The sequence below is a fragment of the Heliangelus exortis genome, chromosome 3 (genome assembly GCF_036169615.1).
Source record: "Heliangelus exortis chromosome 3, bHelExo1.hap1, whole genome shotgun sequence".
NCBI lineage: Eukaryota > Metazoa > Chordata > Aves > Apodiformes > Trochilidae > Heliangelus > Heliangelus exortis.
The window spans coordinates 1,788,458-1,803,522 of NC_092424.1; the positions used below are offsets into that span (position 1 = coordinate 1,788,458).

At 39.6% G+C, this 15,065-nt stretch overlaps 1 protein-coding gene across 32 annotated transcripts in view; it reads left to right on the top strand.

The window, feature by feature from the left end:
* The window catches only part of AFDN (afadin, adherens junction formation factor), a 117,068-nt gene that overhangs the window by 63,010 nt on the left and 38,993 nt on the right, over window positions 1-15,065 (top strand). For 18 of the 32 annotated variants that reach the window (XM_071738845.1, XM_071738859.1, XM_071738870.1 and 15 more), the window contains 8 exons: window positions 2,844-2,864; window positions 3,614-3,759; window positions 4,775-4,869; window positions 5,186-5,451; window positions 5,848-5,991; window positions 7,731-7,929; window positions 9,132-9,235; window positions 11,572-11,658. In XM_071738845.1, the coding sequence (XP_071594946.1) occupies window positions 2,844-2,864; window positions 3,614-3,759; window positions 4,775-4,869; window positions 5,186-5,451; window positions 5,848-5,991; window positions 7,731-7,929; window positions 9,132-9,235; window positions 11,572-11,658 (1,062 nt within the window). The remainder of the gene's footprint in view (window positions 1-2,843; window positions 2,865-3,613; window positions 3,760-4,774; window positions 4,870-5,185; window positions 5,452-5,847; window positions 5,992-7,730; window positions 7,930-9,131; window positions 9,236-11,571; window positions 11,659-15,065) is intronic. The other 14 variants (XR_011724876.1, XM_071738849.1, XM_071738860.1 and 11 more) reach the window with 1 other exon arrangement.

Genomic DNA, 15,065 nt, shown 5'->3' on the forward strand with positions numbered 1-15,065 from the left:
AACAGCCTGGGTACAGCAGGGACCCTGCTGTGCCAGGCACTGTGCAAGCATAACAAACACATCAATCCTGCTTTAGAGAATTTATGATCCAAGTGTTGCACAAGAGGCTGATTGAGGGGAAAAGAGACAAATAACAGCACGAGAGTGACATGAGGGTCACAACAAACCAAAACTGCTCAGCATTTGGTGAGGTTTTGCCAAGGTTTAGTGGAGTTTTCAGTAGGGAGAGTGTTATGTTTAGTTCTGTTAGCAGTTACAACAAACTCCCACCTTCTACAAGAAAAAAAATGGGAGAAAATGCCAGTGTTGAAGGCACTTGGCAGTCAGAAAGCAAAGAGAATCCTTTTGTGTAAGTTCTGAGAGCTTGAAAGTTGGGTTGAGTATGAAGTGAAGAGTTAGTTGTACCTTGCTTGGAGTCTTGATGGATATTTGATAAACTTCAGATGTTATCAAAAGTTTAGTATTCAGGCTCTGCAGTAAAAAAAAATAAAAATCAAGCTGTGGAAGAGTGATTTTATTCAAGTCAGTGGGGAGAGTGTGAGAGTAGTGAACATGCAAAGAGCCTGAGCATAAGCAACTTGGTTGGGAGAATGGGAAAAAACCCAACAGTTCCAGGGTAGGCTCCAGATACAATCTGGAAGGCACAGGGCTGAATCAGAGGAGGTGACTCTGTTTGTAAAACCCATGTAAACTGGTACCAATGACCCCAAAAGATTTGGGGTGAAAGGGATTGGTGCAGTGGGAAAGCAAAGTTAAAGCTCAGCATTGTCTTTGTGTTCAGCTAAAACAGAGCTGTGTGGCTGGTAGGAGGCACTGGAGAGACAGCCTCAAGCATCAGTTTTCACAAAAAGAAAAGGTATCAAAGCTATAAAATAGATTATCTGTGAAAATACTCTTTTACAGCACTGGGAAGGGCTTTCCAAATCAAGTTGAGCCTTGTGGTTGTTGCAAGCCAAGTGTTTTTAATATATTCTTTCTAATAGTCCTGTGAAAATGTTGAAGGCAGATGTTGGGAATGTCTGGTTTTTTGAAAGGCCATTTCTACAGCCTTGAAATCTCTGTAGCTGCAATCTGATCCTCAGCCCAAAGTTTAGGGCAGATGCCAACAAGGAAGCAGTGTTTGTGATTTGGGAGAGGTTTTATCTCCTTGCAAAAAATAAACTGAAGAGTGTTGGGGATCAGAAGAAATGTTTCAGCTGAAGAAGCTGAAGGAAAGGGGGGAAATTACAACTGTGATGAAAGAGGAAAACTTCAGTCAGTTTGAAGGCTGATGGGGTGGAGACAAAGCAATGCTTTGACTCTAAAGACAAACCAGGAAAATGGCTTTAGTTTGGACCTGGTTTAATGCAGTGTAAGCAGCACGAGCTAAGCTAAGTCAAATTCCTTCCTCTAGGTTGTAGGATGAGAGTTTAGAGGGATGGGTGCCACTGGTAAATTGCCAGGGAACAATTAGCTCTATCACAACAGGTTGGGATTTTTTATATCTTGACTGAAAAGCACATCCTCACTTAGAGGGATCTGAGGATGTGAAAGACAAAGATGGGAGACAAGGGGAGAGGCACCCAAAATGGGAGTAGAGGGAATGTGCAAGTCCTCTTGTGCTCTTCTGGGAGTAAGATAACTTGTTTAGGTCCTGATTTTGCCTGTTTAGATCATGAGACTTGATAGCTTTCAGAAGTTACTCAAGGAGTACTTGCTAACAAATAATAAAGTCTGTGACTTTGTCATCTTTGCATTAATGTAAGTATTGTAGAAGATTACAGATAGAATAGGGATAAAATTGGAGACACCTATGAGGAAGGCTCTGCTCTTCAGTGAAAATCTAGGAGTAGAAAATTAATTCATATAAAAAGCCTTTTTTTTTTTTTTTTTTTTTTTTTGGATCCTGATTATTTATTTTCAGCTAATTCTGTGGCATTTCTGATCCTGTACAAATTTTAACATTTGTACAAGTGTCTCCTTTCATTCTGTGCCAGCACAATTCCAGTCAGTTCAGAGTGCCTTGGTTGGAAGAAGAGAAGCAACAAAAAAGCAGTGACAGTTTGGGTTTTTTGAGGTCTAACTAAAATTAAAGCAGTGGCAGCAAAGGACACATCAAACTTTTGCATCTGAGCTCACTGCATTGCAGGTGGGGGAGAGTGATCTGAATAGAAAGCCAAAAGAATAAAGAGCTCAGTTTTCAATAATTAGACAAACATATCTGGTGGGGTTTTTTTTGTTTGTTTGTTTGCCCAGCTCAGTGTAGATTTATCTCCTGGCATTTTAAGAAGCTTAGGGTGGTATTTCGTTTGACTTTATTTTGTTTAAAACAGTCTTTTTGTTCTTTAATTGAAAACCCATGTATTAAATTTGTCCTAGACATTTTATGTTTTTTTTGGTTTGATTTGTTTGTGTTCTGTTTTGCTTTCTGGTGGGGATTTTCTGTCCCCCTTTGTGTTTGTTTGTACATTGTCTTCATTGCAGCAGCATGGGCAAAGAGCTCCTTGGATCTGTTCCTTGGACAGATAATGACCCCATCAGCCACAACAAAGTTCTGTGGGGTTTCTGTGGTGCACTGAGCATGGAATAACCCAACTAGCCTGGGATGTCAGCTAATCCAGGGCATTCCTTGGATTCACTTGTGGGCACTTCAGCCGTGGTGCTCCTAGTCCTGTGAAAACCATTCCTTTTTATTTTAAAAGGGGCTCAGTCGCATCGTAGCTACTGATGAATGCATCTGTGTTTAACTGTGACCATAAGTGTTGTGCCTTCATATTTAGTGTTTTGATTTCTAAAGCTATCATGATTGTTCACAAGTTTCTTTCTTCTATTCTGTTTGATTTCCTTCGTCCGTTTTTCTCCAGGAGGTAGACCAGGTTGATCAGGTAGGACACCCTGCTGGGAACTGATCCTAGCTACGTTGGCTTAGCTCAGTTTCTCATGCTGCTTCCATATCAAAATACAATACTCAAAAAGCTGGACTTGAACAGTTCATAACACTCATTCAGCAACTGGAACATGCAGTACTAAAATCCTTTTTTGACTTTGCAACTTTTACGGCATTCCATAATTTCTGCTTAACGCACTTCAATGTGGATATGAAATGACCAAAATGTTCTTTTCTTCCCTTCGTTTTCTTTTTCCTTTTTTTTTTTTCTTCGTTACTATTTTTGTTTGTGGTTCCTATTCTTTGGATTTCATCTGAGGTTGCCTGGCCTGGCATTTGTGGTCGGGAGATGGTGAGATAGATCAGTACTTGATGCTGGATCACCTGGCGTCCAACCAGGCTCGGGGTGGCAGCGGGCAGCACTGAACATCAAAAGTGCCCAGATTACCAGATATTCTGCTAAGCTTTTTGCACTCCATAACTTGATGCTTATGCCATGGCTTTATTGATATGGCTGTTGGAAACTCTACAGAATTTTGTCTGTTCAGTCAACACCTGAAAATTGAACACTTACAGCAATTGCAATCTTGCGTGTCAACGTTCTGCAAATATCTGGTATCTGAGAGGTGTTTGGTGACATGGGGAAAGGTACTGGTCTATCTTTTGGAGCCTGTTTTTTTTTAAGTTGCCCTGCTTTCATCAGGAAACTAGTTCTCTATATTATTTCTTGCTTCTTTCTCCTTCCAGAAACAGAAGAACATTGCTGGGGCACTTGCCTTCTGGATGGCAAATGCATCTGAGTTACTGAATTTCATAAAGCAAGACAGAGACCTCAGCAGGATCACTGTGGATGCACAAGATGTTTTGGCACACTTGGTTCAAATGGCATTCAAGTAAGGCTATCAAACTTCTTTTTCACTTAACACATTCTATATCTCTGTGGATTTTAGAATAAAGTCACATTTTTGCCAAATTTTAGGTGGAGCAAAAGTGACTTCTGTGGATTGCTAAATACCTGAGAGGAGGACTTATTAGAGAGGCTGGACTCCATTCTTTAGAGAGATTATTTTTTTTTATGCATCACTGGGCTGGGCCAGGAGTTTCATGTTAGCTGAATTTTAGGGAAATGTTAGTTAAATTTAGTTTGTGTTGATTGCTTTCTCTTAATTTGAAGTTTTTATGGAGATGTGAGAAAAGGGGGGTTTTCTTAAATATTTATGGGTCTCTAAAGGGTTCTGTTTATATTCTTACTCTGCTCCTTTCATCATTTTTATAAATAGCAATTTGCACAGTGATTTTTTAAATTTTATTTATTTGGGGTCTTTTTCCCCCTACAGTTTTTTCTTAAAACTGTGTAGACAGCTTTTGGCTTGGGATAAAATCAACCCATGCTATCCAGCTCAGGCAGTTACAGTGCTGATCAAAATAAAAATTGAAATACCCAATGGGAGAGGGAAGTCCCCTGAGAAAAGGGTCCTTGAACAGAGATAACAACGTGGAGTCAGCATATTTTATTTACTTTTTTTTTTGGTCAGTTTTAGAACAGAGAAAAGTGCAGTTGTGTTTGGAAAAAAATATTTTTTTGCAATCTTAGTACCAAAATTTGGGCTGACAGCATCACTGTATGTAGAATCTGACCTTCACTTCCAAGGGTGCTGGCAGTATTGTATTCAGTGGATGGATTTGTTCCCTCACAACTTAATTAATTTTCCAGCATTTTTAGGAAAGGGATGAGAGAACTGGAGTCTCTGGCCTTCTTAAAAAGTATTATTTGGTTCTATGATTTGGTCACACATAACACTGTGATTTCATCTTGTAATTTGATAGATCCCATTTCTTTACAAGTTTTCATAAGGAACACATACAGGATTTTAAAATTTCTTCTATTTTTTTCCCTTTCCCTTCCAGGTATCTGGTTCATTGTCTGCAGTCTGAGCTCAACAACTACATGCCAGCATTCCTGGATGATCCAGAGGAAAATAATCCTCAGAGGCCTAAAATAGGTTAGTCTACTTGACATTATCTTGTGTTTTCTAAACCCTCCTTTTTCTTAACAGTGATTTATGAATTGCCTTAACCCTTGAGAATGGTTTGGATCAGTTCTGTGTGGATGATGAGAGAAAGAACAATAATGACATCCAAATCATCTATATTGGGTTAAAACCTATGGAATAATTTAGTTTGGAGGGGAAGCCCTAGGTGTCATCTAATCTAAATGCCACTGTATTTATTATTTATGGCCAAGTTGTGAGTTGGGGGTTGTTTTGGGGAGGTTTTGCAGTAGATAAATGGGATTTCCCTGTTGTTTTCTCTCTTCAGATGATGTGCTGCATACCCTGACTGGGGCCATGTCCCTCTTGAGAAGATGTAGGGTGAATGCTGCCCTGACCATCCAGCTCTTCTCCCAGCTCTTCCACTTTATCAACATGTGGCTCTTTAACAGATTGGTGACTGCTCCAGATTCAGGGCTCTGTTCCCATTACTGGGGAGCTATTGTCAGGCAGCAGCTGGGCCACATTGAAGCCTGGGCAGAAAAACAAGGTTTGGAATTGGCTGCTGATTGCCACCTCAGCAGAATAGTGCAGGTGAGTCTGTGTATTTCTGATGAACACTGAGAGAGGAGGAGGCAAAACCAGGAAACATCTTTCCAAATGCTTAATATTCAAGTTAGAAGTGAAGTGAATAATTAATTGGTGAATTGAAGCAGCTTGCTGTTTCATGGCTGAGACTGAGCTGTAACTGTGCTGGACAGGGATGAGAAGGGGAGCTGAGAAGCTGTTACACCTTATTAATGATAGTAGTAGTATTAATTCATCTTGTAGATAAAAAAGAGATGGATGTAGTAGTTGGTTTTAGGATAAACCAGGAACAAACCTGGCTTGCTTTGTCTCATCCTCTCATGTTAAGCAAACTCAGCAATAAGGCTTGAGGTTTCATTCTGGTTTGAATTTGTCTTTTTTTTCTTTTTTTTCCTGTGCTAGGCAACCACATTGCTTACCATGGACAAGTATTCACATGCAGATGTTCCAAATATTAACAGTACTTGTTTTAAGCTGAATTCTCTGCAGCTCCAAGCTTTGTTGCAGAACTATCACTGTGCTCCTGATGAACCCCTCATCCCCACCGTAAGTCTCTGCTGTTTACCAGAGCTGATATTTCCCATATTACCAGAGTAAAACCACTGCAAATGGTTGATTGGTCTGGAATGGTTACCAGAAGAGTCAGAGTGGGCATTCTGCTCTCCATACAACAAGAAGTTTGGGTGGTATCAGCTTTCCTCTGGTGTGGTGGGTCAGGGTTTCACTGCCACTCAGCAGGATGTTGCCAGGAAGCTCTTGCTCTGAGTTGGGATTTAGGGTAAAACACTGCATGTTGAGGTGCTCAGAGAGGTGTCACCACTGCACCTCCCACCATTTGTGGGTGAATTCCAGTAAGGCAGTAGAGATGTGCATGGAGTAGTCCCAAAAACCAGTTCTATGCTTAACCAGAGGAACAAAGATTGAACTCTTGACTCTGGAAATGAAATGCAAGAAGCAGAAACACTGAGTTTCTTTTACATGTGGGATGTAGAAATTCATGAATCTCGAGTCCCTGTCCTTTGATGGGCAGATTGCTACATGAATCATGTATGTAGAAGTGTATATAAATATATATTTTCAGTTTTCAGAACTGGTGTTTATTATAGGATCATGCACTACTGCAGTGGCACTAAAAGAATTAACATGTAGCTTGGTTATATTTTTGTATAACTGGCTGCCAAAATAGTCTTTTGCTGAAGAACATAGCTTGTATTTTCTGTTTACACAGAGGTGGAATTCCACAGTTTATTGTTCTTGCTCTTAAGGGACCTCCAAAGAAGTACAGGGCTAGGTTTGAGAGGTGGTCTTTGGGTCAGAGGAGGAATACAGTACAGCCAGGTTGTCCTCTTGCACTGAAGTGTTAAAAAGACTTGTACACTCAAGCTCTGACTTCTTGCTGCCAAATCTGAAATAAATCCAAGGCTTGGGATTAGTTCAAAGGAACAGAAGTGTATTTACTTCTACATACTTCAATTTGATAAAATTCTTTTAAAATTTAGCACCTTTTATGGCAGCAAAGCCCTGCTCAAAGACCACTTCTAAAGACTGGCTGGATTTATTTGACTTCCCCCTGGAAATGTGCTGAGCATTCAGATGAGAACATTCAGATTGGTTTTTCTCAACCCTGTTCTGCGTTGGGCTCCAGTAATAAAATGTTTGGATCAAGCTTACAGCTTCCCAGTTGCTTCTTAGTCAGACTTGGGATGAGATTTAAGACCCAACTTTAGGTGGTCTTGGAAACCAAGCTGAAGAAAGGGACTGGAAATCACCTCTGAATCTTTGGTAAAGCAAATACTTGTAGTAAAGGAATCAAAATATAATATTTGAAGCAGCTTCAGGTAATTGCAGTAGTTGTCCTGATGCCAGCCAAAGCTTATTTGTATCTCTGGGGTGAGTTCTCTTCCAGAAGGAATTCTGGTTAACTAGAGGAAAAAATATGCTCCCTGCTCATTCAGAGGTAGTGAGGGGTCAGACCTGGGGTGAGTTCTTGGTTCTTAAGGCAGAGTGTGCAACTTGGAAAAGACTGAATGCTCAGAGAATTCCTCCTTAGATCTTTTTTTTGCCTATAGCTATTTTTTTTCCTCCATATAAGAAGTGAATCCTTTCATGACATGAGGCATGAGAGGTGAGGTCACAGAAAAGTGGAGGAAGTGCTGGAGAAGAGGGAAGAGCCCATTGTGCATTTTTTCTGAATAAATTGGGATATGCAGAAGAACATAGAAACACTTTTTGCTTGGTGAGAATTATCCCTTGATGGTAACAATGTCTTTCTGCCTTCTGTCCAGGAATTGATAGAGAATGTAGTGACTGTTGCAGAAAACACAGCTGATGAACTGGCTCGCAGTGATGGCAGGGAGGTCCAGCTGGAAGAAGATCCTGACTTACAGCTGCCTTTTCTTCTACCAGAAGATGGTTATTCCTGTGATGTGGTCAGAAATGTGCCAAGTGGTTTACAAGAATTTTTAGACCCACTCTGTCAGAGAGGTTAGTTCTTTTGTCACTCTACAGGGAACTTTGTTTGATGTGGTGAGCACAGAATGTGAAATATTTGAGTTAAATGTGAAGCACTTTATCTTTGTTTCAGTCTTTTTGTGCTGTCTTCTTTAAGTGTTTGATTTTGCAACCCATAAAAAGTAGTCAGGAATTCTTCATCCTTACCCTTTCTCCCTGTCCTTTTCATTCACTTTCAAGGTGAATAAAACCAAGCAGTGCTGAGTGACCAGTGCCTGCTGAAACTTTGTTTTGTCCTTGCTCCAGAGCTTTTTTTGATTTTTTTGGTGCTAGGGCAGCAAAAATTGATGTAAATGTAACTTCTCTAGTGCTTCAGAAGTTCCAGTCAACTTACTTTTAAAGCTGAGGTGGATTAATTGTCAAGTACTTTTTTTTTGTCATCAGCTGCATCCGTATGACATAACCAGGAGCTTAGTTCCTCTCATGTCCATAAACATCAGAATGTATGGTTTTGGCATGTAGAGTCCCAACAAAATTTGAGAAGTGACCTAAACTTGAGGAGGGTAAAGTGGGGGAGGCCCTCAGAGCATTTATAATGAATGAACAAATTATAATCCTTATCTTGTACTGGTTAATTTTATTAGAAGCATTCCTGTTACCAAATTTCTTAATAATTTTCTGCTTTAAAAGCAGTTGTTAAAAAAGTTATTAAAGGGATGTCACAGCAGGTAAGAGAGCACAGGAGGCTATTGACAAAGCAGACTTAGTCTGTCCTGCATGAAGTTTTGTAGTTGGTGGTTCCAACTTCATTAACAGAAAAGCTGAATTCATTGATTTAAAAGAAAAACATCAGGAAACATCAGAGTTTTTGAAGTACAGCAAGTTACAGAGCTGTTGTGGCTACTTTTTTTTTTAAAATCTTGTGAAAGATTACTTGGTGTTTCATGTCCCACTTGAGTCTGCTTGGTACAAGGAATATTTTCAAGCACCTGAGTTTTCTGTGATCTTGTAGTGCTTTTAAATCCATGTTTCCCAGAAACAGCAACTACAGAACCAGAATTTTGTGGATGCCATAAAATTGCAGTGATGGGCATTATGGCATCTGAGATGCAACATCCCAGGTACTAATGAGTATAAAAAGATAAATACTGCTATTTGGTATTTCTTTCTGGCAGGATACTTGAATTTTTTAAGCTTTTGAGGAAATAACAATGTTGATGTCACTTTCTCCTTAGGTTTTTGTAGGCTGACACCTCACTCAAGGTCACCAGGCACATGGACAATATACTTTGAAGGTGCAGACTATGAAAGTCACCTCTCACATGAGAATGCTGAGCTTGTAAGTGTTCATTCAGTCAAGAATTGTCACTTGTCCCTCTCCAGCTTTTCTGGAGGCTCCTTTAGTGCATACAAGCTGCAAACCAGCTTGGGTTGATGTGAAACAAGCCACCATCCTGCTTTTAACATGCTACCTAACATCTCCTCCAGGCTGGTTAATCCCTTTGCAGAGGAGAGGAAAGGACAGTGGCAATAAGTGTCTTGTCCAAGGCATTTTGGATTTCTTTACGTGGCTTGTCAAGAATTTGCATGGAAACAGAAAGTTTCCATGTTTGTCTTTTAAAAAGAGTTCCTCCCACATGAGGAGAAGAAAGGACTTTCTTAATTTTAAAAAATGTCTGTGTCTCATTACATACCCCTCCCATAAGATATGGATTTGCCCTTTTCTAGTTAAAAAAGCCCATAGCTTGCCAAAGCAGAGTCTCCAACAATTGTGCTTGGAATTACAGTAAGTGGCACTTTGGACTATTGCTGGAGATAAATGCATATTATTCTGAAAGATAATGGTATTTTTCATCTGCTTACAGTTAATTCCAGCACTGTTTTCCTCCTCAGCAAATTTCTTCCCTATTTAATGTTTGTCTAAACATGGTGGCTTGATGTGAAACAATTTTTAGAGAAATAGCTTCATGTTGGTAATTAGTATTCCAGTGAAAGCAGGAAGGTCAGTTTGAACCCAGAGTTTACCTGTGTTCCTGAGGCTTTCTCTGTTCACTTTTCAGAGGGACTGAAGGATTTATTTTCTTTCTGAGAACCTGACCTCTGTTAGATGACTTTATGCTGCAGTGGCCCACAGACCATGTTTACTTTGCAGAAGAGAGCATCTCCTAAATCTGGGTGACTGAAAGAGCCTTATCAGCTGATAAGCCATGCTCTGGGGGCTCAGGAAACAGGCATCTGGCTGAGGAGAATATTGCAGGGACATTCTTCAGATACCACGCTTTTCCTCCTCCCTTTGTTGCTCTCAATAAATGCATTTTTTTAGAGCTAGTGGCAACAAAAATCCTCTGAAGTTACACTAGGTACTTGCTGTTCCTAAGGAAAGGTAGAGTTCTGGAAAAGAACTCAGGAGGAGGATGCTGTGGCTTTCATCCATGAAAATTCTTACCCTGTGAGACTGCTCAGATACCTGATCTGATCACTCACCTCTCAGCTGGAGAGTTCTGCAGCTCTTTTATCTTGCTGCCAGTTCCCAGATCACCTCTTGGTGTAACATGGCTGCATAATCTGAACAGTAAGCACATAATTTGGTTTATAGCTGTGACATTTGTGGGGGGTTTTGTTATTTTTCTTTTTTTTTTCCCCCTCCCTAAATATTTTCACTACTGGGAATTGCCCAGGCTAGAAAGTCCTTATCACATTTTTATTAAGAATTTCTTTTCTTAGACCAAGAGAAAAATTCAATGTAGAGTAATGGTAAAGTTGTTCCCAGTGGCTTGCCTTTTCCAGTCTGTAGGCTTTTTGTTGAATTAGTTTAGTAATGTTTCTACCTAAATTAAGGGAAAAAAAATTCTAAATAAAGGAGGAACAGATTCTGTTCTTCTGCCACCCTTGGCACAGGGGTGCTAAAATACTCCTAGCTTAAAAATTTCTCACTTCTCTAGTACTTGAACTTAATAAAAAAATGCTAATTTTTTAAAAAAAATAAATTTATTTTGCTTATGTTGGGTCTTTTGGAACTTGCAAGTTTTAATTTGAGTTGAAGCTAGGGTGTAACTTGCATGCTTCACCCCATGAAGGCAGTGCTGGCAGCTTTTTGAGTAGAGGGAGCTGGAAGTGATGAAAAGATAAATAAAAAAATAACTAAACATGTTTAGGGGCCTGACCTGTGTTTTAGTTAATGGAGTTTTCAGAAGTGAAATTTTTTTTGCAACTTTCAAGGCTTTAGCTCTGCCTTTGAAATTAATTGGCCTCTTAATATCTTGGTGGAATTATTTACCTTCTAGATGCAGCACTAAAAATTGAGCTCCTTGTAGATCACCCTCACCTCTGCTGAGTCCAAACTTCAGTTTTTCATGAAAATATATTGTATTTTTATAGACCTGTTACTTTTTAAATTGTGAATAATCTCTTTATTGAACTAGAGAAGGAGAAAGAATGGGTAAACTTGGAAGCTCTGGGTAGTGTTCCTGACAGCTGTAGTAGTTGGTAATGTGAATATTAATCAAATTGTAAAAATTCTACCTTTAGAATGGAGTAGCAGGCATAGTACTCAGGGTGTGAAATATTCTGCTGCATTTATAACCTAGTTTTGGTTATAGATAAACTACTTTGGACAGTGATTTTCCTGGCAGTGAATATGAACTCTTGTCTTCTTTCTCCTTCCCTCTTTGCTAGGCTCAGCCTTTGAGGAAAGAACCTGAAATTATCACAGTAACACTGAAGAAACAAAATGGAATGGGCCTGAGCATTGTTGCTGCCAAGGTATGGAAGTCACTTGGTTTTCAGTGGTTTTTTAAAAAAGCTTTTCTTTTTTTTTGTTGTTTATCAGCCTACTGTGGAAAATGTTAATGGCAAAATGTATGGTGCAGGTTGTGTTGGTCAGATTTCTTGTTCTGGTAGGGGAATATTTCTGTCAAATTCATGGATGTGAACAATACAAGAGGAAACAATATGGATGGAGTTACTTTTACATTTACATTTAAACCCCTGCTACAGACCTACTCACTTCTCAGAGCCAAAAATTGGTAGAACAAGACAGGAAGGCATTTTATCTAAATAACCCACACACATTTTTTTAATTTAGTGAATGAAACAATTCAAATATATATATTAAAGTTGATGTGCTTCCTGCTATGAAGACAACAGCTGACCTTTTGCATGGTGGACAGATTTATAACTTCAGTTTTGCTTCTTTCCAAAGAATTACACAGTATGAGGTGGCTTGGTGAAGGAGGGTATTCCTCTTGCCCTAACTTCCCAAAATTATGTCTGTTAGGACTGGATGCTGACATTTAACCTGCACATAACAGCTCCAGCCACCAGATGGAGGACTCTACCACTTGGTTGGGTTTTGCTTCACTACCTGGGTCACAGAGCAGACAGAAGCTTTGGGTTTTAAGCTTGTTAGAAATGATGCAGTGGTGATACCCAAAAAATCCTTCTTGCAGATGAGTGGTGTACAGCAGACAGAGCAAGGCTTTCCTAAAGTCTCTTCACTGTGTATGTGTGAGACTTGAGAATGCTGTGTACAGTCCAACTTAGTGCATGGGCTGAAAAATAGGGTTTTTTACTGCTGCTCACCTCTCTCACCTAGGTAATTGCTTCTAAACAGCACGATTTTTTTCTACAACTTTGCTCATTTCATAAATCTGCTCTTCAGACAGTAATCTTGCATGGTCTCAGCCTGGAAGATTTATTTGTGACATCTGTAAAGCAATTCCAGCTGTCAGGTGGATGTTGCTAACTAATCAGTGACTGAGGAAACTCTACAAAATCTGAAAAATGTAAAAAATGTAGAAAATGTGCCACGATGTTCTGCTCCTGTTTTGGTGGAGTGGGTTAATAATGAGAGCAGCAAATGCTGGATGTCAAGATGTGCCAGGTTTTCTGTGTCTCAGGCTTCTGACTGCCACCTGCATTTCTGTTGGGTGTTTCAAAATCTGCAGTGGAACTTTTGTTTTTTTTTTTCCCCCCACTTTAAACTGTGAAATCTGATTTCTCATGGAGAGAGAAGCAAGGGGAGCAGGGGGAAAAAGTTTGTTTTCCCCTGGAGCTGGCTGGCTGCTTCTGTTTTAACAACTGACATCCCCATCAGCAGTCTGTAGCCCTGCTCAGTGTGTAAGCTGGATTTGAAAGTGTGTTACAAGTTTTTTAACCAATTTCATGATTTCTTCAGTGTGCTCAGTGATAGAAGCAGCATTCTTCATCCAGCAGAGAAATACTGGTCAGGCAGTGACTGCATTTCATCTCCTGTGCCTGCAGCAATCTTGAAATCCTGATTTTGAAACCAGTTCTGCCTTAAATCTCCTGGAATAACCAAGAGGCAGATTTTTGTTTCAGTGTACACAGAATAAAAAGTTCTTGATATGAAGTCAGCAGGATGCTGATTGGATAGAAGTAATCATCTTGCATTGGATGTTGAAACAAGTTGCTGGAGTAGTTAAATTGGGATTATTTTAAGGGGTTCCAAGTTGCTTAATTTCAGTAATTAGTAGCATGTTTTTCCCATAATAGGCTTCATAAAACAACAAAGGAAGAACTCTCAGGCATTAATTTTCTCAGTCTGGCCAGAGCAGAACAGATCAGAGGATTGAATGAGTGTGACTGGGAAGGTAGCAAGAGTGGGTGGATTGGTTTTTCTTTCTATTCCTATCTTGTTGATACTTACTAAAAAATTCTCAGACATTTCTCAGTTGTGTCTTTTACCAACATAAAAATTAAAATTCTAATTTTTCCTTTGGCTGAGGAAGGTGAAGTCCAGCAGACTATTTGTTAAATTTTTCTAAGCATTAACTGGATAGAATCTGAAATGTAAGAATAGACTGTAAGAATAGATTTGGGTTCTTCTACCTTCCATAATAGTAAAAGTTTGGCTATTAATGCTCATATGAAAGTACCTTAAATTTGAAGAATATAATTGTCAGAGATACACAGTTACTGCTCTTACATTTATTGAACTATTGCTTTCCTGAGTGCTTCAAAAATGCTGTAACAAAAGAAACTGCAGCAGCTGGTCAAGAGGTGGCCCTGGGAAAGACAACCCTGAAACTCTCTGGTTAGGAAAACAATTGTTTTTTCCCTGGGATGTGACAAAACTGTTGCTTTTAGTAACATGTTGGGAGAATGCCTGTGCCTGGCAGAGCCTTTCCTGTTCAGCCTCAATGAGCTCCCCAGGGTTGGGATGAAGGTGGTAAAATGCAGGTTGGTGGTGGTCTGGAGATGGATGAAATGTGCTCAGAGATCATAAAAAAAAAAAAAGTCATTCCTACTGACTGTTTTCCTTCCTTCTACCCATCGTGGAAAAAAAAAATAAATCTACTCTTTCCTAGTGATCTGTGCTCCAGGAAATATCCAACAGATTTATCATTTGATAATTCTATGGGTTTTTATTAGTTTGCAAGGGTTTGTAGATAAAATCTGTACTGATTCACAGTTTTTAATACGAAAATTAGATACCATACCTTGCCCTTTTCCTCACCAAATATTCTCAATTACCAAATGCCTGATCATCACACTTTTTCTGCTGCCACTGGAAAAAATGATTGGACTTGAAGCTCAGGTTATACACAAGTGGCACTGGAATGCTCAGCACCTGCTTCTTCTTGGGACAGACAGCATCACTCTGGTGGTACTGGGTGCCTGCACTCACTTGGAGTAAAAAATCAAAACCAAAGGAGAGCAGCCAGGGAGGATACAAAAGTATTAGGTCCCTGGGGAACCCTGTGTTTGATCCTTTTTCCACTTAATGGCAGGTGAAATGTCTGAAGTGCATTATTTCTGATGAAACAGGGGGTGAGTAGCCATGAAATAGATGCTTTACAGGCCTGCCAGGAGGGAGCAGAAATGCTGCACATCAGCTCCTTCACCTGATTTTGCTGTCAGGGGGTGTTTGGAGGCTCCTCTGAGCCCCCATGTAGTAAACATGTATGCTGTATGCCTACACACCAGAGAAAACAACTTGATTTTGAAACTACTGTTAGCTGCCAGAGCACTGTAAACAGTGTTGTAGTTGTTCAGGTTTTATTTTTGGTGTGGGGTTTTCTTGTTTTGTTTTTTTTTTTTTTTAAGTGGGAAAATACCCAACAGCATTTCTTAAGCTGAATGCTCGGATTGTTATTTTCATTTAAATTAAAATTCTCCAGCTTCAGATGTGATCCTAAAAGATGTTC